This window comes from Gekko japonicus, unplaced genomic scaffold (assembly GCF_001447785.1).
Source record: "Gekko japonicus isolate JY-2015 unplaced genomic scaffold, Gekko_japonicus_V1.1 scaffold702, whole genome shotgun sequence".
Taxonomy (NCBI): Eukaryota; Metazoa; Chordata; class Lepidosauria; order Squamata; family Gekkonidae; genus Gekko; species Gekko japonicus.
Window position 1 is genome coordinate 278,078 of NW_015175377.1, and position 23,199 is coordinate 301,276.

At 45.0% G+C, this 23,199-nt stretch overlaps 1 protein-coding gene across 4 annotated transcripts in view; it reads right to left on the reverse strand.

Moving 5' to 3' along the window:
- The window catches only part of KCNAB1 (potassium channel, voltage gated subfamily A regulatory beta subunit 1), a 296,623-nt gene that overhangs the window by 210,984 nt on the left and 62,440 nt on the right, over positions 1-23,199 (reverse strand). For 2 of the 4 annotated variants that reach the window (XM_015425543.1, XM_015425541.1), the window contains exon 1: positions 10,616-10,836. The exons of the other annotated variants lie outside the window; for them this stretch is intronic. In XM_015425543.1, coding sequence (XP_015281029.1) covers positions 10,616-10,836 — 221 coding nt within the window. Of the gene's footprint in view, positions 1-10,615; positions 10,837-23,199 lie in introns of those variants that run through there. 4 annotated transcript variants of the gene reach the window in all.

The following is a 23,199-nucleotide window of genomic DNA, read 5'->3' on the forward strand; positions in this document are numbered from 1 at the left end:
AATTCATTTTAACTGAAATTATATGATAGCCCACCACCTGCATGAACAGATATATTCCAAAGTGATAAAATTCAAGAAATATAGTGTAGCCAACTGCTTTTAATTGCTACAAAGGTCCTCACATATGGAGGGTAACCATGCGCTCCATTCAGATAGATTCAAATCTAAAGGTTTTTGCCATTGATACCAGTAGGAAGTGGTTTGCTCCCCTTGTAATTAGTAGCATTTCCCCCTTTTAAATCTAAATCTGATCTTTGTTCTGGAATTAATCCTAAAACTTTTTAATGCACACAATGTCCTCTCTCCATTTCCCCCTCTCTGCTCAGTTTTGCGTCATGCACATTCATTCTCTCACTCCCTCTTTGCCTTTATATAAAACTCCTGACAGAACTGCTGTCTTCAGCTGCATTCGTTCAAAAGCTGCCTACCAGACGTAGGAGGCAAACTACTGCGAAAGAAAATGAAATGTTAAAATGAAGCATTAAAAAGCACGTTGCAAAACACCCATGCCTAGATATTCTGAAGACTGAAAAGAGAAGAGAAATTTATCTTTAGTAGGGAACAACAGTCCAGTCAGAAATAAAGGGTCCATGAGTTTTCTGTGACTAGTAATCATTTTTTGAGGTGCCTATGATAAACTTTAGTCTAAAGTCACTGTTTTAACCTTGGACTCTGGACCATTTTTTTTAAATGGCAGCCATGAGTAAGGGTTGATATCTTGATACTTACGAGACCAATTTTGAATTCCTAAAAATTTTAAGTAAGTACTGCAACAACTTGCAAATTCCTTTAAATTTCACCTTGTTATATTTGACCGAACTGGTCTGAACTAGGGATGGGCAAAAACTGGGGAAATGGTGGATTGTGATTCGTGGGACCCCCCCCCTAAACCGTGGTTTGTGAATCATGATTAACGTTTCAGTTTACTGAACTGGTTCATGGTTTGTTAGGTTTGTGACTTTTGGATGTGGTAGAATGGGCCTCCCACAGGCTAGAGACTCCAAACTCACAGGGAGTCTCCAGCTGACTCTCCTCTACCTGCCGTCCAAGTTTGATGAAGATTGAATTTAGGGAGGCTGAGTTACATTTCCCCAAAGCAGGTGCCCCAGGAAAGTGCAGCCAGGAGAGGTGCTCAAAAATCCTGCTGAGGGGTGTGTGTGTTGGTTTTCAGCCAAGGAACCAAAAAACTGAGCCCAAAAGACTGAGCCCCACTGAGGGGTGTGTGTGGGTCCTCAGGTCAGGAACCCACTGGCTTTGTGTCTCTAACTGGCTGTAGCAGAGAGACAGGGGGCAGAGCTCTGAGCCCACCAGACACCTTCCCATCCAGGAGAGGTGCTCAAAAATCCTACTCAGGGGTCAATGTGTGGGTCCTCAGGTGAGGAATCTACTGGCTTTGTCTCTCTGCCTGGCTGTAGCAGAGAGGAAGGTCCCACAGAGCCCCGAAGCACCAACACTGTTCCAAGTCCTTCCCTCTCTGCCTCTAACAGTCTTCTACTTCTGCTGCCTGCCAAGCTGCCTGCTGCAACGTGAAAGCAGCTGGGTGTGAGCTGGGGGTTTATATCCATTCTGTTCCCATGGAGCAGAATGGGAGCTCTCTGGTTGGCAGCCAGAGCTGCCTATCAAGCTTTGGAGGGCTAAGATTGTTGTTTTCAGGGCTTCAGAAGAGCAGCAGAAGTCCATCCCCCCCCCATTGCCTTGACAATTGATTCATCGGCGCCAGCATGTCTGGCCAACAAATCACTCTAATGAACGGAACGAACCACTGCAAAAACATGGCAGTTCATGGGTGGTTCGTGAACAACGTGATTGTCCAAATCGCAGTTCACAATCACTCAAACTAGCCCTGTTCAGCATGAAACTCAGTTCATAATTCATTTTGTGCCCATCCCTACTCTGCACTTTACAGAATAGCAATGAGAACACAGTTACCTCCTTTGAGGAGATTGCAATCAAAAACATTCTTCCAAAGAACATTTAAATTTTTCTAATTGATGTTAAAACAACTAAAAGGCACTCAAGATGGGGCTGCCCTTGGAGACAATCTTGAAACTTCAACAGGTTCAGAAGGCCATGATTTGAATATTATCAGGGCTGGCTGATATGACCACATCTTGCGTAGTTTGAAAAAGCTACTTTGGTGCTAATTTGTACCTGAGTTTAATCCAAGGCACTTGTTATAACCTTTAAAGCCCTTCACCACCTAAGACCCCCACATATCTGAAAGGCCATTTCTCTCTCTATGTCCCCGTTTAAAGTCCTCTGGTTGTCACCTTCTGGATGACCCCCTGCGTAACTTTCTTTGTTTGGCATCTCCTATTCCATTCCTTCTCAATTGTGGCTCCCAATTTATGGGGAAAGCTCCCTAAGGAAGTGAGGAGGTCACCATCCACTGTAATTCTTTTTTATTTGCTAGGTCATGTAATGGAGGTTGAGCTATGGGCATTTTCTGGGAGTTTAACAGGTCTTTTTAGAAATAGACTTTCACTGCTTTCACCATGAGTTATAAGCCATCTTGAGCCACAAAGGGAAAGCTGGGATACTTGTGCAAATAAATACAAAATTAAAGAGAAAAGAGGACAAATAAGACCTTCCAGTAATAACAAAGGCTCAAAGCAAAACTTTCAGGATCAGCTTCTGCTGTCCCAGCCTTGATCCTCAAACCATGGCCCCGGTCACAAGGGAGATTTTGCCCTGCAAGAGGGATGGATTGGGAGCACAGCAAACGGGCGCGATCACACTGCAACATCTGGGAAGCAGCGCGCACCCGTCCCTGATCCATCCCTTCAGCCCAAAAACGTGCATTTAAAAAAACCTAGGAAAGAGTACTACCAACCTAAAATGCCGCCGCAAGCGCGGCCGTGGGATCACCAGCGCGCCCTCCTTCAGCAGCATTTGAGGCTCCTGGCCAAACTGCGCATGCGCACACATGCGCAGCCGGCTGCCTCTCTCTCCCTTCCATGGCTCCCCCACCCCCGCATCTGATCATGCCGGGGAGCAACTGTGCAGCAGCTCAGGGGATCTGTCTGATCCCGCCGCCGCGCGTCTCTTTTGGTGCGGCTCTAAAAAGCTGCACTTTGGCCACGCCAATTTCCCCTATGTGACCGGCGCCCATTATTCACTGCATTTATGTCCTGCCTTTCTTCTTCAAAAGAAAAAACTCAGGAAAAGTAACAAAAGAACTATAAAATACAGAAGGTGAAATCAGGCCAGTGGAAAGGACCTTGCTGTTTCTCTCTCTCTTGCAGACTAAGCCACCTGCCAGTGGGAAGCAGTTGGACCAGCAGACCAAAGGAAATACCTGTCCTCTCTGTCCCTCTCCACTGCAGAATGGCTGCTGATGGGAGTGGTTCTCTGCCATGTATTTGGCTGTTCCATACAACCTATTTTTCTTTTGCTACTCATAGAGGGGGACAAAGGCCCAAGCTCCTGAATTCATGGAATTCTGCTCAACTACTGTGGATATTTCACAGGGCACGAGCCAAGCATTTTCAAGTCTATTATCTCAAGAGCTAGAACCCTTAAAAAAAAAAAAACTTGACGTCTACTGTGGAATACACACAGCCTTGCATTTATTCCATGATGGTCCCCCATTAGTTTTTATCACCTGTGTGAAATGTCAGAAAGTTTATGGTCCTAACCAGAATCACAGCCTTCTAAATCCATTGATGTCAATAAGTCTTAGAAGTGTGAAACTCTGCTTAGGATTGCACAGCTGGTGTGAGCAGAAGCCTGCCACCCACGTCTGTTGAAAGAATCCAAGTAGCACGTTTGGTCACCTAACTTAGATTTATTTATTTATTTATTAGACTTATATCCCGCCCTTCCACATGGGCTCAGGGTGGCTAACAAGAGGCAAATGCCATACATTTTTTTATATACCGTATATTTTTTTAATTTTCCATATCACATGATAACACAAATCATATTTTTTAAGATACTGTACAATCTATTACATCCTCTTTTACACCGTATCCCTGGCAATGGCTGTTTACATTATAATGGTTATAGAAACAAAAAGATTTTTCCCCCCGTCATTGCCAGTGATTGCTTAGAAAACTATTTTTTGTCTCCTTAAACTCCAACTCAAGTAATACAAACTTAATAAAATGATATTTATTGTTGTCCCAGACAGTTTCTCTTATATCTTATCCATATTATATTAAGCCTTTTAATTGCTCTTAAATAGAAAGATAAACCAGCAACCAAAGAATTTAAATCTTCGTGGCGGAGTTCTTGGATGCTGACACCTCTCTGTGAGACTTTGGAAATCCCAAGGGGGGCCTTTCCCTAGGGCCCCAACCAAGTAAAACAATCAAATTACATTTTACATTTAAAATCGGTGCTCACAACAATATATCATCCGAGATGGGGACTCCAATGCAATGTTTCAGGGGGCACTACTGTCTCTTCTTGATCGGTCTTCACTCTGTCCATTCTCCATTCCCAAGGCCAGTTCACGTCGCCAAGATGGCAACACGGTGGTGGTACAGTGACGGTGGCGGCTCCTACTCAAAAGCCTGGCAGAAGAGCTCCGTCTTGCAGGCCCTGCGGAACTGCATAAGGTCCTGCAGGGCCCTGATCTCCTCCAGGAGCTCGTTCCACCAGATAGGAGCCGCCACCGAAAAAGCCCTGGCCCTAGTCACAGCATATTTAACATCTCTAGGGGCTGGGACTCACAAGGATTCACAGGGATCAGCATCAAACCTTCCCCTCTTATGGAGACAACCATCCCTTAGTACTCCTCCATCTTCATTAATGTCTGTGACCTAGAAGACTTTGATGAACATATGAAGCCCCTTTGAACAAATGAAGCTCAGGACTCAGACAATCTATCCCATCGCTCTGACTGGTGGAAGCTCTCCAAAGTCTCAGCTCAGGAAATGGCTTTTCCTAGTTACCTGAGAATGTTTTAAAATGAGGATAATGGAAATTAAGCTCTTGTGATAATGGTGAGAATTTAGCCCGGAACCATCTGCAGAAAAACTGACATGCTGCTCTCCATCAAAAGCATTCGGATGAGACCCAAATCGTTTGAATGATGAGGTACAACAATAGAAGAACTTTTAGAAATGGAATAGCATTAGCTAATGGACACTTTCAGCCAATCTAGGGAATCAGTCAAGGATCAGGACTGGAGTGTCGGAGTAGGGGGAATTAGTTTTTCCTTGGTACTGGTTCGCAAATTTCAAAATGGCTCCCTGAGGCTAATTTGAGCCCAGGTAAAGAAAAAAAGAAAGACCTCTATTGTGCCTGCGGCCATTTTTTGACTTGGCAAAGATCATGGGGGCAAGAGGGAGTTAGATTTAAACATCCATCTTTCACAGTGGTCCACGCTTGTTCTAGATTCTCTGCTCCACCCCATACCTGCTTTTAGCTCCAAATTACACACCAAGCGTTCCAGCATCACACAGAGTTTGGAACTTAACAAGTACATAAAACAAAGGGGTCAGGATACCCTCTTTCATATGTGTGAACGCATAGGTAATCGGATATCACCTTTTGCTACACCCTCTCCCTCCTTCCCCACCTAGTGCTGGACAAGCAGAGGTACCAGCAGATATCAGCAGGGATGTTCAGTCACCTGGTGGTCCAGCTTGTGACCTACTCACAAGTTGCAACTATCATATTGTTCGAATATGTTTGGTTGTGAAAACATGACAACTGCACATGAGGGAATGCTTTGCTGAAGCAACCTCTCCCCTTCCCCCACCTGGCCACTGCATCTGCCACCTTTAATTGTTAAAAGGCATATTGTTAAAAGTAAAGAGAGAGAGGGAACATTCCACATTTTGAAATGATACTTATTGCCTAGATATATATTTATCCCTTGTGGCAGATATATATTTATCCCTTGTTCATCTATGGCTTCTATGCAATCCAGACGTGGACAACTTTGCACACACAGATTCTCACAATGCCTCATGTAGTTTCTGTCCCTAACATTTTTGTTTTTAAAACGTTTATACTGGTTTCTAAAGGGATATATTTGAGGAGCTTGTTTTACTGCTGTATTCCTGCCACACATTTTCTGTTGAATGTATTTATTGGTTGCTCGGGAAAGTTTTTTAAAACAAAGGTGCATGGCCCATCCATGAATGAAGTCGACTTTCAGTGCACTGCTAAGCCAAGTGACACTCTCCTAAATCCATTGACCACAGCAAACTTAGAACTGTGCTTAGGAATAGGATTGGGTTGTCAGATCTGGTCACGAGGATGAGATGTTGTTTCTCAGTCTTGCAATCAGCTCTGACCAGGCAAGCAATATGTTGCTAAGAGTGCAAAGTACATGCAAAGCAACCACTGCTGGTCGCTTAAGCAATGAATGTGACTGCACAAGCACAGACTACAAACCAGGTAGACTGCAAGGGATTTTATACCCAGCAACTAAATAACAGGTAAGGACCCAACCATGATTATGGGAGATACCTGCCTTCTTCTCTAACAATCAGGAAAGTTTAGTTTGTCGACCAAAAGTTGTAACAAGGGTGGACCTGTCCATGGTCCTGTAGCACAAGAGCTTTACAGTGCTGCAGCTGCGGCTCGACATGATATTCAAGTTGAAATTTGAGTAAGATGCTCAGGAGATCTGGCAAGGGTCCTCGACTTGCATGTAAACAAAGTGTTAGATCACAGTAAGTTTGACTGGAAAGCATACCTAGTTCCCACTGATTTTGAATGAATACCAGGCTTTCGATATTAGCATGCTGCCAAAGTTGTGAATATGTTAACATGATTAATAAAAGTTTAATTTCAAAAGCCTGCAACTATACCATAATTACTATCATACTGTATATTTTTGGAGAGCATCCAAACACATCAAGTGATTCAATCCTTTGTATTTATTTGTTGTAAGACATTTACCCCCACATGACTCACAGAAGCTAATTAATCAGATTGTTTCATAAAATAATCCAGAAACATTCCTTCAAATGTAAATAAAATTTAAAAGAATCCACAAAATTCACCAAGAGCAGCCAAAAACATTAGCCATTCTCAGTTCTCAATAATAAATGTGAAATGAGTATCACTAAACAAAAGGGGGAGGGACTATTACTCTCATCATCAACAAAAAGCCCTGTGAAAAGAAAAGCCCTCCTAAAGGAAAGTACGGATGGGGCTTGCTGTACAGTCTCAGGGAGGCAGTACAGAAGGTTTGGGCAAGACAAGGTCTATTCTCCAGTGGAGACTGGGTGAGCAGAATAGGGCGTAGGTGGGCAGAATGCAGGAACGCTGGTCAGAGATGGTATACAGGGTCCTACCAGGAACCAATGTACCCTCCACTAAGGAACTGTGCGTAAACTGACATGAACACATGAATTTGCCTTATACTGACTCTGACCACTGCTCTGTCTAGGTTGATATTGTCTACTATGAATGGCAGATTTTTCATGTTACTACTGTTGAATCTATTTAAAGATACTGGGGTTTGAACCTGGGAACTTCTGTAGGCAAAGCAGGTGCTCTGCCACTGAGTGACAGTCCCTCCTCTTTAGTTAATGGAAAGCATCTGGCTGGCTTACAATGCAGGAATTTTGCCCTACAAAGCTGTAAAACATATTTCTTCTGGTATTGGCCAACAACAAAAAACACACACCAAAGGCCCATCTGTACTACACACAACATCGCCACTATATAAACTTTATGCAGTACTCCTATACAATACTATTCCTGTGGAACTGTTGACGAGATGACAGGTGCATTCCCCAGATACCAAGCTCCTCTTCGCTGTCAGTGTCTTCAGGTGACAGAATCTCTCTGTACTCCGCTGGCATTAGGCATGCTAGGCTAGCACTGCCTCTGAATCCACATGGCTCTCACCTGGGTGAGAGGCAGGAAGTTTCAGCGTGCACGCTGGATTTGCAGGGAGTGAATCTCCTGCTGTTCTGCTATTCACTACACCAGAATGATAATCCAGGATACAATATACCAATTGCAGTCAATTCTGGGGAAGGGATTTAGATATACAAAGGCTACATGATTAAGTTTGAAGATTAGGTAACAGGGCAGGGAAACAGTGTGGATGAATTCAGTATTTGCCATGCCTCTGTTTCTTAGTGAGCCTCCCTCCCTGCCTTTTCCTCTACAAACCGTGGCAGAGAAACTATTTAAGTTTGTTATTCATAGGCTGATGACATTCTTTTGGAGAAAGTATTGAAAATTTTATAGAGGAGATACCCTTTTTGTAAATTCAGCCATTCGGTTTATTTTATTGATATCTATGGATTCCTTAGATCTCTTACTAGTCTCATAATTTGTAGGGGGGGTTGCTTTTATTGTGATTTAATTGTGTGTTGTTTTAGAAGCTGCCTTGGAAGCCTTGTGCTAAGAGTTTTGTGTTGAATACAAATATTTTAATACATAAACAAGCAAGTGTGTAACAGAGGTACCAACTGTGCAGCTTGCATTTTGAGACAGCTGTTGCTTTTCTGTTTAAAGTGATGTCCGACAGACAATTTCTGAGTTCCATTTCTTTCTTACACTGCACTGTGACCAAAGTATAAATCCCTGATCAGGAGTACACAGATGAAGTGGGAGGGGCCTGCAGATAGAGGTGGGCTCTGTTCTCAGTGCCTCCCATTGAGCACTACATGGCAAGACTTTGGAAAGTGGCTTCATAATAGAAGGGACAGGGTTAACCTGCACTCCAGTGTTCTCCCAGAGACTGGCTGGGGGGGGGGGGGTGTCCTGTAGTACATGGGGCCCACTACAATGTTTCCTACCAAGTAAATTAAAATGGCATGCTGGGTCTAATAGCTAGTTCTTTAGAAAAACTGGAAAAGGAATTTTAAAAATGATGGAGAAATAACTCAGAACTACATTGATTTTTTTTAAAGACATGCAGTGTCTTCTGTGGGTGTTACCCAGGATTAATTTAGGGACCTCTGGTTTTGTCATACCTTTAAATGACAAAGTATGGCCCTAATGATCTACAGATCTTCTTCTGCAGAACTGAAAGTTGCCATTAGCTTTGATGGTTCATTTCCCCCATCTTAAAACCAGCTGCCCTTTTAAATCACATTAGGTTGGATCTGGACTAAATTGTCTGCTAATGGAAAGGGGGGACTTTCTGACGATGTCACCCTCCTGCCTCAGACATATGAGGAGCAACATTTTGGGGAGACCGGTGGGCCACAGTGGGAAGGGGAGCGCAGGAATGTTCTTCCATTATCAAATAAATAAATAAATAAATAAATTCACAGCACAATCCTAAACAGAGTTAAACCCTTCTAATTCTATTGAAGTCAATTGGATTAGAAGAGTACAACTCTGTTTAGGGCTGCACTGCTAGTCTGAATCCAACCCATTAACTCCTGAAACATTTTTAAAGTGTTTGTACTACTTTGCCCTGTTCATTCTCAAAAATTACTATCTCCTAGTTATCAGTAACTAATATTTTACAGTCAGGTAACTGAGACAGACTTTTCATGAGTCACACAATGTATCCTGCAATTTGAACCCCCAACTCTTGGTTCCAAAGTCCACCCCTCTTTCTACCACATTGCCACAGAAATTTCAGTAGGTTATTTAATGACCAACAGTGCCAATTTAAGCAAACACAGCAACCAACCTGAACCTATCCTAAGTAGAGTTATTCCCTTCTGAGCCTATTGGCTTTAATGGCCTTAGAAGAGGGTCATTCTGGTTAAGATTGAATTGTTAAGCTACAGCTTTGCTAGGATTGTATTGTCAAAGTTATCCTCCTCCAAGAAGTGCTTGTAAGAGCAGTCACACCTTTCTAACTTCACTGACTTCAGTGGTCTTAGAAAGGTGTACGGAGTACAGGAGAACAAGGTGTCCTGTGTCTGGTAGAACAGACACATTCAGAAACCAAGAGTGTTAGATTAATTGCACATGATTAATTTATCTAACACCCAACCTGTAGCAAATTCTTTATCAAGATAATTGGTCATCTTAGCTATAGCCTTAAAATTATCACTCTCTGAGCTTTTCTTTGTGAAAGAGGTCATTTAGTATAACAAATAAAGTTTTTTTTTAGGAACAGACTTCTTACTTTGTCCACTTAAAGTAAATCCCTTCCCTTCCCTGTCCTGTCCTTAGAGAGCCAGTCCAATTAGAGGCCTGAGAGTGGCAATTAGAGTACAAAAGGGCATCTCACTTAGTTGAACAGATACTGATCTCCCCCCCCCCCCGTACTATCCAGCAGGTGCCTTGAGAGGCAAATAATGTATTTATTTGTGTTTTACTGTATTTTAAACTGTTGTACGCCGCCCTGAGCCTGCCTGTGCAGGCAAGGTGGGATTTAAATCGAAATAAATAAATAAATAAACTTTCTTCCAAGTACAGTTTAGAGCATCACTTGCTCCAAGTAAAAAATCCAACAGGATTTCTATTAAACATTCCTTTGTATTCTATTCGCATGGTTCCTCTGTTAAGATTCCAACAAGTACCAAACCCTGTCAATATCAAATTAAGACTGCAAGAAAGATCTCCTAAATAGCACCAAAGTTTCTTCTATAAAAGGCTTTGAACTTCCCTTGGTTACCATATTTCTGCAAAAAGGATTTTCTTTTTTTGGCTTCATTAGAAGATGACCTTTCAGAGCTACAGAGAAAAGACATGGAAACGTTGTGAAGAGTAAATATTTTGCCCATACCTATATTTCATGCCAGTCTGCTTGGCGGTGGACTCTTTTAAGGAAATGTGGTGCTGAGGGGTAAACGTTCCCAAACTGCGAGCAATAATTGCCACCGTCCGAAATTTGGCCCGGGCTGCATTGACTGCATTTGGGTTCGAGGTGTTCTGTTTGCTGATAAGTCTGTCTTCTCCATTCCGGTTCTTGAGGTTGTGCTCTGTGCAGGCGATAGAAACTTGCATTGCTCCCTCACCGAGCCTTTCTTTACACCACTGAGAACTTCCACAGGACCAGAGACTAGGACTGTGGTGAGCTGGAGACAGTCAGTCCCTAATGCAGCTCTTCAAAGCTGCGCTCCAGCAAAAGTACCTGGACCTGGTGCAGGACAGAAGTGACTAAGACGGCCCCTGGTAGTAATCAGGAGAAACACAAACCACCGAACTTGCCGAAGCACAATGAAAAGAGCAAACCACTGGCTTTTGCACGCACCGAAAAGAATTTCCTTTGTCAAGGTTTCCCTCCCCCGGTACTTACACAGAACTATCCATTCAGTCAGTTTGCTTTCAGTCAGTTTGCTTTCAGAAAGGCTTTCAGAAAGGCCAATCTTTGCAGTTAACCCAAAGCAGCAGAGCATCCGCTCTGTCTTCACGCTGGCTTGCTTCTCGGGTTGCTGGATTTAAATCAATGCAGGCATACTGCATGATGTGTCTCGAACACCCTCTGGACCATGAAATGCTGAACAGGCAAAGCTTGGGAGCCCAAGGAACATCTAGTCGCAAGCGAGTCTCAGAAGACCAAGGATATCCACCTAGACTTTGTCAGTGCCTGCAAAGAAAAAAAGCTACGCCTCGTCCAGATCTCCTCTTTTTCCCCCCCTGGCAGCTCAAAAGCCTGGCAGAGGTAAAAGCTGTGCTGATACCGGCGATGCAGCTATACAGCGCGGAACGTTAACAGCGCTCCCTTTAAGAAGCCTGGAGAAAGTGTGAGAGGCTCGCTGGCTTTGCTTCCTTTGTGTGCAGCATAAAGGGAGGCAGTTCAATGGACTCTAGCAGTCCCAGTAATTGGCAGCGCTGCTAAATGAACAGAAGACGCTTCATCCCAACTGGACAAATTGATGTTAAAGCATGCTAACGACTTGAAGGGTCCACAGAGGGGAGAATTACTATTCTACCGTGCGCTGTCAAATTAACTCATTAATCCCTTGAGCGTGGCATGCTAAACCCCAGCCTTCAAGCCCCGTGCATTGTCAGCAGTGCCAGGGTTAATCTCTGCTCTGCACAAACACATTCTCCATTAAACACCCAATACCCTCTGCCTGCTTTCGGTATGAAATCTCACAACTTGCTGTACAACCAGATTGGACCTCAGAACTCAGACAAAAGGTGGCAAACTGGCTCCGATTCACATGATTGTCAGGCACATGGAAGCTGTAGGAAAATCTCTGTAAAAAAACTCTGCATGCGCTGGCTCCCTGCCGCACGCATGCAGCTGCCACCAGGCACAGTGCTCAGCTTTTGGCATGCACACCACAATTGCTCCTGGAAAAAAAAACCCTTCCAAAATGCTTGCTGTGATATGGAAACAGCTCTGTGCAAACTGATGCTCAGTTGTCTTGTAGACTGTAACCCTGCAGGCAGAGCTGTTCATTTTTAATATCATCCTTGTATGGTGCCTAAAACTTCAGGTGTTTTATAAATAATAAAATATAATTTTCTTACTGGGCCACACTATGGAAAAGTGGTTTGGAGCTGGACATTCTTGCACAGCTTTCTTGCCTGGTTCTCCCATAACACTGTGACTGGAAGAAATCAACACTCTCTTTAGTTCCTGCCCCCCAAAATGACTCCAGATGTTTGTGGCAAGTTTGGCTCAGGATTATTGTGTCCAAATAAGACAGAAATGGTTTGTCCAATCCCTGAAGTGCCTGGGGTTTTGGTTCATGCTTCCCTCCCTGGGCACATGCTGACCAGAACATTTGTAAAACTGGTGGTGACTGTGGAGTCTGCACAACCAACGTACCCTTTTAAGAGTAGGCAGAGCCTCCCTTACGAGGGATATGGGGCCTTCCTTTCAGATGTATGCTCCAGCACAAACTTTGGAACTTGGGCAACTGCTGTGTCAGGCATTTCCTGTTGAGTGGCAGCCTCTGTGTCCTTAGATGGGTGTTGTGTTCTTGCATCGTTCACACATGTCTTGAAAACAGGAATATACAATGCTGGGGTTTTCTCCTTAATAGCTTCGTATTCATATACAGATGTACCAGAAGCAGGGCTATTTGGGGGCAGGAACGCACAGGAACGGAGTTCCGGCTGGTTCCCAAGTTGGCCACGCCCAGCAGGAACTCATTAGCATAATAGGCCACACCCAACAGCAGAAACTCATTAGGATTGGCTACACTAGGGGGGGGTGGCCTAACATGCAAAGGAGTTCCTGCTACAAAAAAAGCCCTGGGTTTTGACAACAAACAAGGTAAACAGAATAACAAGCAAAAGGTGGGTGTGGCTGGATAACCACACTTCTGGTAACATGTGGGTGCGGCCTAATGTGCTAATGAGCTGTGCTGTCAGGGGTGTGGCTCAATATGCTAATGAGTTCCTGCTGTTGGGTGTGGCCTATTATGCTACCTTGTTGTCTGCAGTGCAAATATTCATGTTCTCTGTAGCGGACAGGGTCGTACTGGGGAGCAGAAGAGCCGACATCTCCTTATTCTTGGTGGCAGAAAGTGCCGTCAAGTCACAGCTGACTTTTGGTGACCCTGTAGGGTTTTCAAGATGAGAGCTATTCAAAGGTGGTTGGCCATTGCCTGCCTCCACGTCATGACCCAGGTCTTCCTTGGAAGTCTCCCATCCACATACTAGCCAGGGACAACCCTTAGCTTAGCTAGCCTGGGCTATCCAGGTCAGGGCTCTCCTTATTCTTCCAACATCCATATGAAAAAACGGTGCAGGAGCGAAGGCAGAATTTTGCTTTAATTAACTGTATGTACTTTGCTTCCTTCCCTTGTCTCTTCGGCCCCTACATATCAGATGCTTCTCCATGGTTGAAGCCCACATTGTTTCAGGAACATATGGAAGATGCAGTCACAGGTATTTCTGGGATCACACAGTTAACTCCCGCACTGATTTCAGTGGTTCTGGTGGGAAGTTCACCACAGTCCCTGAAATCGTAAGGGCTAATTAACATGTTATAGTTCTGGTGATCCTCACAAGGAGGACTCTTTGGGTCACACGTATGCTAGGAGTTCCATGCTTCCCAGGCACAAACAGGTCCACTTCAGACCAGGACTTCTGTGCACATAGAAAGCGTTTCAGGCCTTCCTCCATGCAAGTGGTTAAGTGCAGAGAATTCTAATCTGGAGAACTGGGTTTGATTCCCTACCCCTCCACATGCAGCTGGGTGACCTTGGGTCAGTCACAGATCTCTGAGATCTGTTCTCTCAAAAGCAATTCTCTTAGAGCTCTCTCAGCCCCACCTACACCACCGGGTATTTGTTGTGGGGAGAGGAAGGGATGGAGATTGTAAGCTGCTCTGGGACTCCGAGTAAAGGGCAGGGTATAAATCCAACTCTTCTTCTTCTTCTTCTTCTTCTTTCTTTCTTCTTTCTTCTTTTTCTTCTTCTTCTTCTTCTTCTTCTTCTTCTTCTTCTTCTTCTTCTTCTTCTTCTTCTTCTATTTTCCTGACCTGAAACACCCCTGGGAAACCCTGATGGGAAACTTATGTGCATTGATTAGCACAGATGTTTCCCCAGTGAGACAAACAGCAGCTGCTTGGGCCATTTCAAGTCAGGAAAATAGCCCTGGAGAGAAGGATGAATCCCCTTCTCCACATACACTGTGGTCCCAATCCAAACTGAGCATGTGTAATCCACATGTGTGATCACAGGGACTTTGTAATTTGTGAACTGGCCCTAACTACTAAGGGCGGGCTCACAAATGACCTAAGTCCTTCAGGTGAAAGGTCTGCTATCAGGATCTTCCACATTTTTTTAAAAGGTGAGAGATGAGAAACACACGTTGGGTTGGGGAAACTAGCAGTGAGACAAACTGCCTGCCCCACAGCAATTTTTGCTAGCAAAAGTGCATGGGGTAGAAAAGAGGGAATGATGAAGGCTCCCACCACCACCACCACCACCACCACCGCTTTGCTGGGTTTGAAAGATGATTTGCCCTCCTGCATTTCTAAGGTGAGTCCCAGGTCACACGTTAAATATTAGTTGGGTTGGGGAAAACCCAGCTTGGGTTTAATGTGTCATCTAATCAAACCTTGAATTAGCAGCTGATTTGAAGATCAGGGTAGAGTGGGAGGAGTTTAACCCTTTTCTACCATCTCCAGTCCATGATTTAAAATTCCCACTGAAATCTTCAATGAGCTCCGCAGTGAAGGAAAAGATGAGTAAATGCACCCTGCACAGCCATCTAATTTCAGGTGTGGAGGAGCATAACATGACCAAGGAAAAGAGGGGGGTGGTTGGTTTGAAATTACCCCAGTTCTATCTGCAAAGAACGAACTAGGCTTTAATGAGAAGCATAAGAGTTAAAGAGTATTAAACACTTTTTTAAAGTAGTTTGTTAAACTGTACCTATTCTTTTTGCTTGTTTGGAGTTGGCCACCTTGATAAGCAGCTTTTTATTTATTTTTGGCCTGGCTTGTGAGCTTGCTTAGCATGATTATTAACACCGTCCTAATAGTTTCATGTGTCACTAGATTACACACCATAATTGGCTCATAGGCCCAGTTTTGGGACACACAAATCCAACAAACACTGAGGGAAACGTCTGTGTGGTAATGAGGGAATGGCTGTCTTCTTTCTTCCAGAAAAGAGTGTGAACTCTGTTGCCCCCTCAGAACCCCATCTCCAGCTTCCTTGAATACCAATAAACACATCCAAGAAACCTGGAGTCACGCCAGCTCTGATCTGGTTTCATCACAAGTGTCCAAAATAATAATAATTTAAAAAAAATTGAAGGAAGAAGATGTCCCCTGCCAGCATTGTGTCAGAACTGCAGACGCTTTCCTAAGAATTTGAGATGAAGGGGGAATTTTTGTTGGGAGAGGGAATCTTATCCATGAACTTTCCAAGTGTTCGAAAGAGGCAGCATCTAAATACCAAACTGCCTCGGCAATATGAAATGGCCAGTCAAGCAAACACCTCTGATACTGTCACTCATCCAGCGGAACAGTTCCTAACAGACTGCCTGAGGAGGAGGCTTTTGAAGGAGTAAGCCCCGCCAGATAAATGCAGAGAAAAGCTGAAAGTGATAAGGAAGGGCTCAAAGGGATCCTTGAGAGTGCCAAAGAGTGGGGGGATCCAGCAATAGGCCCTTTGAAAGCTGTGCTGAGTTGTCAAGAAGCAGGAAGCTGCTAGAAATTTTGGCGGGATAAGTGATCATTGTGGGTGAATGAAAACAACAGCATCTATATATGTGAAATTGCCTTCTACTACCTCAGAACTTGACCCCTGGCACTCCTTCCAGGGTGCCCAGCAGAAAAGGGTCTCTTCCCAGTGCCTGATAATCGAAATCCTGTCACAGGAAATGCCAGGGATTGAACCTGGCACCTTTTGAATGCTGTCCATGTGCTCTACCACATCAGTCATCAACCCTTCCAGACCTGGGGCTGAGATACAAGCATGTGATTGGTAATTAGGTGATAGGAAAGGGCAGGATTACAGCCTCACCAGCTTCAAGGGTAGGATTTTGCCCAGCAGAGGAAGAGAACCAGGGACAGGAAACACGGTCTGAGCACCAGGGGATGTACCAGGATGAGGAGCAAATCAAAGATAAGAGGAGTGCTGGAGGAATCCTGCCCACAACTTAATGACCTTGCATACAGCTCCTCTCAGCATGTGTACAAATAAAGGAGGAGGAGGAGATTGGATTTATAACCCGCCCTTCACTACCCAAAGGAGTCTCAGAGTGGCTTACAATCTCCTTTCCTTTCCCCTCCCCACAACAGACACCCTGTGAGGTAGGTGGGGCTGGGAGAGCTCTTTCAAGGACTGCTCTTGAGAGAACAGCTCTGAGAGAACTTGTGACTGACCCAAGGTTATGCCAGCAGGTGCAAGTGGAGGAGTGGGGAATCAAACCCAGTTCTCCCAGATTAGAGTTGGCACTCCTAACCACCACACCAAGCTGGCATCCTTGCTCCCTATGTATGTGAATCAGCAATGTTCCCCCTCCCCATAAAAGGCAGTCAAACTGTACTGACGATACCCCAGAAGAGAGGGCTCTACAGCCCACTTCAAGTCACGGACTGACAATCACCACTGTAGATATCCTGAGAGGCAGTTTCCTGTTCTAACTATTTCAGCATCAAACAAGGCTGTGTGCCCCAAAATCTAAATGTTACTGTATCATGCCAGAGGAAAGAATCAGCCATTTATGTACTTTATATAAATAAAACCTATTTGCATTATCTTATAATTAATTTGCCTCTACCAGCATGGGAGAGAGCAGAGAGCTCTGAAGCATGCAAATTCTTTCCCCCCCTGAAATGCTGGGAATCTGACTGTGGCAGCTTCTAGAAGGTAGTGCAAAAAACAGTGGCGGCAGCAAATGGCATGGGAACAAACAGGCCCCGTCACCACTCTACCCGCTCGACTGCGATCCCAGCCCATGGTGCGTGCTCTCCCACAGCACACAACGCCCCCAGAGAAAGCCCTTTAGAGGCTTATTTTCCTTTCTTGTCCCTAGCTCCACTGGAGCACTACAGCACAGTTCAGTAATGAAATGAAATAGTCCTCCAAAGCTCCCCGAATTAGCTATGGGGGAGTGTCCAGATTGAACCTCCACCCACAGTCAGCTCACAGTTTCCATCGTGCTCACAGTTTCCATCGTGCTTCAGAGAAAATGAGGTCTACATTTGCTCTAGAGTGAGGGGAATACAGTTGCCAACCTCCAAGTGGCACCTGGAGGTATCCTGCTATTACAGTGGATCTCCAGGTGACCAAAATCCGTTCCCCTGGAGAAAATGGCTGCTTTGGAGGGTAGACTCTGTGGCATTGTATCCTATTGAAGTCCCTCCCCTCCCCAAGCCCTGCCCTCCTCAGGATCCACCCCCCCAAAAAAAATCTCCAGGTATTTCCCAACCCAGAGCTGGCAACACTGAGAGTGGGGGAAAGCCAAGCAAACTGTGCCCTCCTCACCTGGATATTCCCCTTTACTACAGGGGCTTCCTGCTGTCTATGGGAGGGAAATCTCCTTGAGCAAAGCCCTGTAGAAAGCTCTACCTTTGATCATTTTACTAGGTGCTGCAAGCCTATTGGCACCTTCTTAAGAGCTAGAAACTTGCTTGATTATTTTTTTTAAATGAAAACTGGTGGTTCTCAGGATGTTGAATAGGGCACACCGGATGGATGCTTTTTTGACACTTGTACAGAATCACAAAATACATGCAGAACAGCATTTCAGAAATGGTTCTTTTCTTTAAGGCCCGGAGTGACCAGCTCAAAGAGGTCACTGGGACATTCCATTGCCAGGAAGATATAAGAAGAACTCATGCTTATAAATTCCCTTTTAAAAAGATAACTGCCAGCATTACAGCACACACATATTCTATTGTCAGTGGGGATTCAGAAGCACAAAAGGATATTTGCATCTGCAATCCCCTCTATTCAGAATAGGATTAGAGTAGACTCTCAGTGGTAGGGAACCAGAGACACATGAACAGCGAATGCAATAAACACCGTATTTCTCTTCCAACACAAATTCAGTTTATGCAGCGTGAAACCGAGGCAGTGTAAGTAGCATGGCTGGAATTGACAGACAGTGAGTTAATAATCAGATCCTATGTAAGCGACTGTCTGCAATGCATCTGCACAGTCTAAAAGGTTCACTACAGCATAATGTTTTCACAAGCACTATGTGCCTCTTTTGAAAATAAGTTAAACAACATGGAGCACAGTCAGACAACACTTTAACAAGGCATGCCTGCACTACAGACAAACTGGTTCGATCCCTTCTTTCTGAGCATATTCCCAAGCTTTACACATGAGCAAGTCCTTTAAGGATCTAATTCAAGATCACCAGAGCAAGGATATCTTTAAATAAACAGGGGCCTACTGCATCCTTGGCTACAAACGTCCACAGTTGCTTTTCTGTGAAAAAGCACCCTGTGTTAAATCAGAGAAAGCCTCCTGCAGCCCTTAAGAGAGGCAGATTTTGTGATTCAAGATGGCATTTCAAACATTCAGGCTCAGATTTAAAATTCTGCCTTTACGCTTGCCTATACCTTTGCACCGGGGGCCAAACACACACACACGGACCTGCTTGCACACCAACATATTTAGAAGATGTTAATTGGAAAAAGCCACCCATAGATAGCAAGTTCAGAAGGAGGAATCTGAAAGTTGTTCTCTAACTATTTATATCTCCCAGCGTTCCATTTTTCCTTCCTGCAACTGCTATAATTATGTATCTTTTGTTATGCACGATGCTGTGCTTATCACACTGAACACAGTCTCTGCGGCCTAAAGTTGGAGAAAAGAGAGGAGGCAGTGGAAAATTCAGGTGCAAGGTCACACCGCATAACACACCTTTTCAACCATGCTGGGCAGCAAGGTTATTGGTCCCTGTAGGACCAGTACTGTTGATAACTTTTCCCATAAACCTACCCAGAATCCCTGTTCCAGGTCTTGCCTGTTTACTGCTTCAGTCATGAAGATAAGAATAACTAGAATTACACAAAGCCCAAAATGTCTGATTACCCAGATTTAAAATCCACAACAGAGTGGCAGTTCATGATACAAATTGTGGGGCTCATTCCAACAGGACATCCTTCTGCTGACCTGGATAAATCACTAATCTTCGACAGAGGAAAAAAAAAAGCAGGAAGCTGCATGGAGAGTTAAAAGAAAGTCCAGGGGCCCCTTAAGACCGAACAACATTTATTTCAGCATAAGCTTTTGTGAGCTCACTTCATCAGATGCACGGAGTGTCCATCCAACATAGATAAATTTATATAGGAAAACAGAAAAGGGTGGGTGGGGGAGAAGTTACATGGAGAGGTCAATGTAGAAAAAGAATGGCCACAGCAGGGACTGAGGCAGAGAAAATGGCTGCCATGGCTCCCTTCCATGGCTCCCTTCCATGGCAGCCATCCAGGCTTTGCTGCAGTCTTTCCTGAAACTTCACAGCAAAGGGGAAGCAGGAAAAGAAAAGGCTTCCCAACAGCATCAAACCCAGGGGCAAACAACAGATGGGGAAGAGGTCTGCTACAGCTATGTGAACAGTCGCTGTGCTTATCTTGTATACTTTTGAGTTTTACTTAGAAGTATCACAAATGATGCCTCCTGAATGTCATCGTTTCTTAACCCCGCTGTTCACAACTTCTTTCCTTGTGACTGAGGGCAAAATTCAGAGGGTTTTTTTTGGGGGGGGGGATTTCATGTCCAGAAATCCAAGCATAGATCTGATTGGCAGGAGCCAGAGTGGGTTTGAGAAGGGGAGAATACAAGAACAATCTATTGTGTAGTTAGGCCCTCAAAAACCTCTAAGACAGCATTTCCACTTCCCTGGGCCTTCTGTAATAGACATCTGGGTTTCAGCCCTTTAGCTGTAACCAGGGGTCTTGTTGTAGAAAAAGAGCTGCCGGAGCTCATTAGCATAACTCATTAGCATAACTTATTTGCATATGCCACGCCCCCTGACATCACCGGAAGTGACAGAAGGCCACACCCCCTGACATCACCGGAAGTGTGTCAGAAGGCCCGGCTACTTACCCTCCTGCTTCATCCTCATTCCCAAACGGAATGAGGATCGAAGCAGAGGGCGGGGTAAAGAAGGGGGCGGGGCTTCACCACGTGACCACCCCGCCCCCTAGAGGTTCTCTTCCGGAGCTCCGTACCTGAGAGCTCCCCCCCGACTAGAGCCCTGGCTGTAACGAAGTAGCAAAAGCTGAAAGGACACCAAAACAATATAAGCGTCTCACACCAAGTGAAAAACAATCCACAGCTAGAATGCACACTTGAATACAATACACATAGTTGAAGGCCAATACACACTATTAAAAATACAGCCAATTTTTGCCACAACAGTTTACTCTCCGCCAAGCAATGTTCCCTCTAAGCTGTGGAGTCTTGTGAGCAAAAATTCTACTTTGTGAACTGCTGGCATTAAGATTGTGAGCAAGCAATTTGGCTGCTGCATAAATTAGTTTGCTCTGGAGCCATTCTTCCTGAGCTAAGATGAAAATCTGTGAGCTGGAGGCCAAAAAACTGTGAGCTAGCTCACACTAACTCAGCTTAGAGGGAATATTGCCACCAAGTGCCCTGTGCCTTATAAGGGCCACAACCTGAGGTGACTCTTCTGGAATTTGGAGGGTGGAATCTATGGCATTCGACCTCACTGAGGTCCCTCCCCTTCCCAAACCATATCCTTCCCAGGCTCCACTCACAAATGTCCAGGAATTTCCCAGTTCTTAAGAGAACTCTCTCAGCTCCACCTACCTCACAGGGTGTCTGTTGCGGGGAGGGGAAGGGAAAGGGATTGTAAGCCACTCTGAGACTCCTTTGGGTAGTGAAGAGCAGGGTATACATCCAATCTCTTCTTCTACACATAGCTGCCACCATGGGAATCTATCAAGTAAAAAAATCAGTACATAGGGTTGGATCCAATCAACTTTTGCACTGGAGACTTCCAGTTTATGGCGCCACGCTAGCGGACGCGTCTCCCGGACCTCACGGGGAAGCGATCCGCGTGCCAGCGGTTGGGAAGGGTGGCCTCTTCGCCAGCACGTTGCTGGAGAATTGAGGCGCTCTTCTGCCCCAATGGTCCTGCCGCTGCTGTGTCCGTAATGGAACCAGAGCCACTGACTGGGACAAGCGTTGGAGATCGGGCATATAAAATGTACCTTGAGCGAGGCCTCCGGACTACCAATGAACAGTGAGTCGAGTAAAAGCGAAATGCCAGGAATTTAAAAGAAAGCCCCCCTGGGAACGATGGGACAAGCGAGCGAGCGGGGGAGGGCCCCCTCCCATACGCATAAATATAACAGCGATTTGCCAAGGGGGAGCTGAAGTTTAAGCACTGAAATCTGTTTTAAGAAATCAACCAGAGCGCCAATAAGCGTTTAGGCAAATTTCAGAGACTTTAGCAAGTACTTTAAAAAGTAAATAATCCACAAATATGGTGTGGAAAAAATCAGAGAAAGGCAAACAAGCAAAAGTGAAACCACCGGGGAGTATGAGCCCATGACCGGAAGATACCACTGAGTTTTCTAAACTGTTAGTGGACTCTTTGCTCCCTCTACTGGACCAGATGATGAATATCAATCAACATATGACAGCTTTAAGCCAGAATCTTGCAGCTCAGCAGCTCCAATTGACTGAAACTACAAAAAAGACGGAGCAAACAGCTGAGACAGTGAAGGAAATGGATGCCAAATCTAAAAAGGTTAAGAAAAAGGTTAAAATGCTGGAAAAGAAGCAAGCTTCAGACGAACTTCAACTTTTGCAGCTACAAATGGAGAAAGCTAACTTAGTCCTCTGGTTCCAAGGAGTCCCAAAAGCAAAATAAGAGAATCTAAAGCAACTTTTGAGTGACATGCTAGCTCCAGTTACAGATTTAAAAGTGGAATACCTTGTAAGTGAAATGGATGTGGTTTATAGAGCCTATTCTGTTTATATCAAGAAAAATATTCTGCCTGGAGAGATAGTGGTTAGATTCTCGAAGAGACATGTGAGGGATCAAATCCTGAAAGCCACTACAGGAAAGGAATGCCCTTGAAAATTGGAGGCAACACTATCAGGATTCTAAAAGACATTCCATTTGAAATAAGGAAGAAGAGGAAGAAGTACAAAGACTTGATTCTGTTTTTGCAAACAAACAGCATTCCCTACAGATAGTTGACCCCCGAATGTGTCATTTTCATACTGCAGGATAAAAAAGAAAAAATTGAATCTGTTTCCAAAGAGCATGAGTTCCTGAGAGAGTCAGGAGATGACGGCAAGGATGAAGAAGTCAGCAAACTTAGTGATGAAATGGGCTCCACTACTTCTGACAAGGACTGTACTTCAGAAAAGGGGGCGGCAGCCCCCAAACAGGAATATCAATTGAGGATTAGAAAAGATAAAACAAAAGGAAGGCTGAAGAACTCTGATCTGTGCCTTGAAGGGTTTTTTTTAAATGATGCTCTTGTTATATTCTTTAAACAGTTAAAATCAGAGGTCGATTCGGAGGGAATAGCGGGGGATCACCGTTCCCCCGAGTAAGGTGCGGGGGGCGGGGCACACAATGAAGCCCCGCCCCCTGCTTCCAGCTGCCCCGCTTCTGGCCCTCATTCAGCCAGGAGGAGGCAGGAGAAGAGGGAGGGTAAGTTGCTTCCTCCCTGCCTCTCCCCACCCCTGCCTGCCTGGGGCCAGGGAGGGCCTTCGCGGGGCTTCCTTGCACTCCCGCCGGCCTTGCAGGTCCACCATCGGGCCCCTGATGGGGCTCGGCAGTGGAGCTGCAAGGCCAACGCCACCAGCGGCCAGGACCGTTGGGCCTTCCCGGGGCTTCCTCGCACTCCCGCCGGCCTTGCAGGTCCACCGCTGGGCCCCTCATAGGGCTCGGCAGTGGAGCCGCAAGGCCGGTGGCGGCCGGGATCATTTGGGGCGGGGGGCCCTTTGC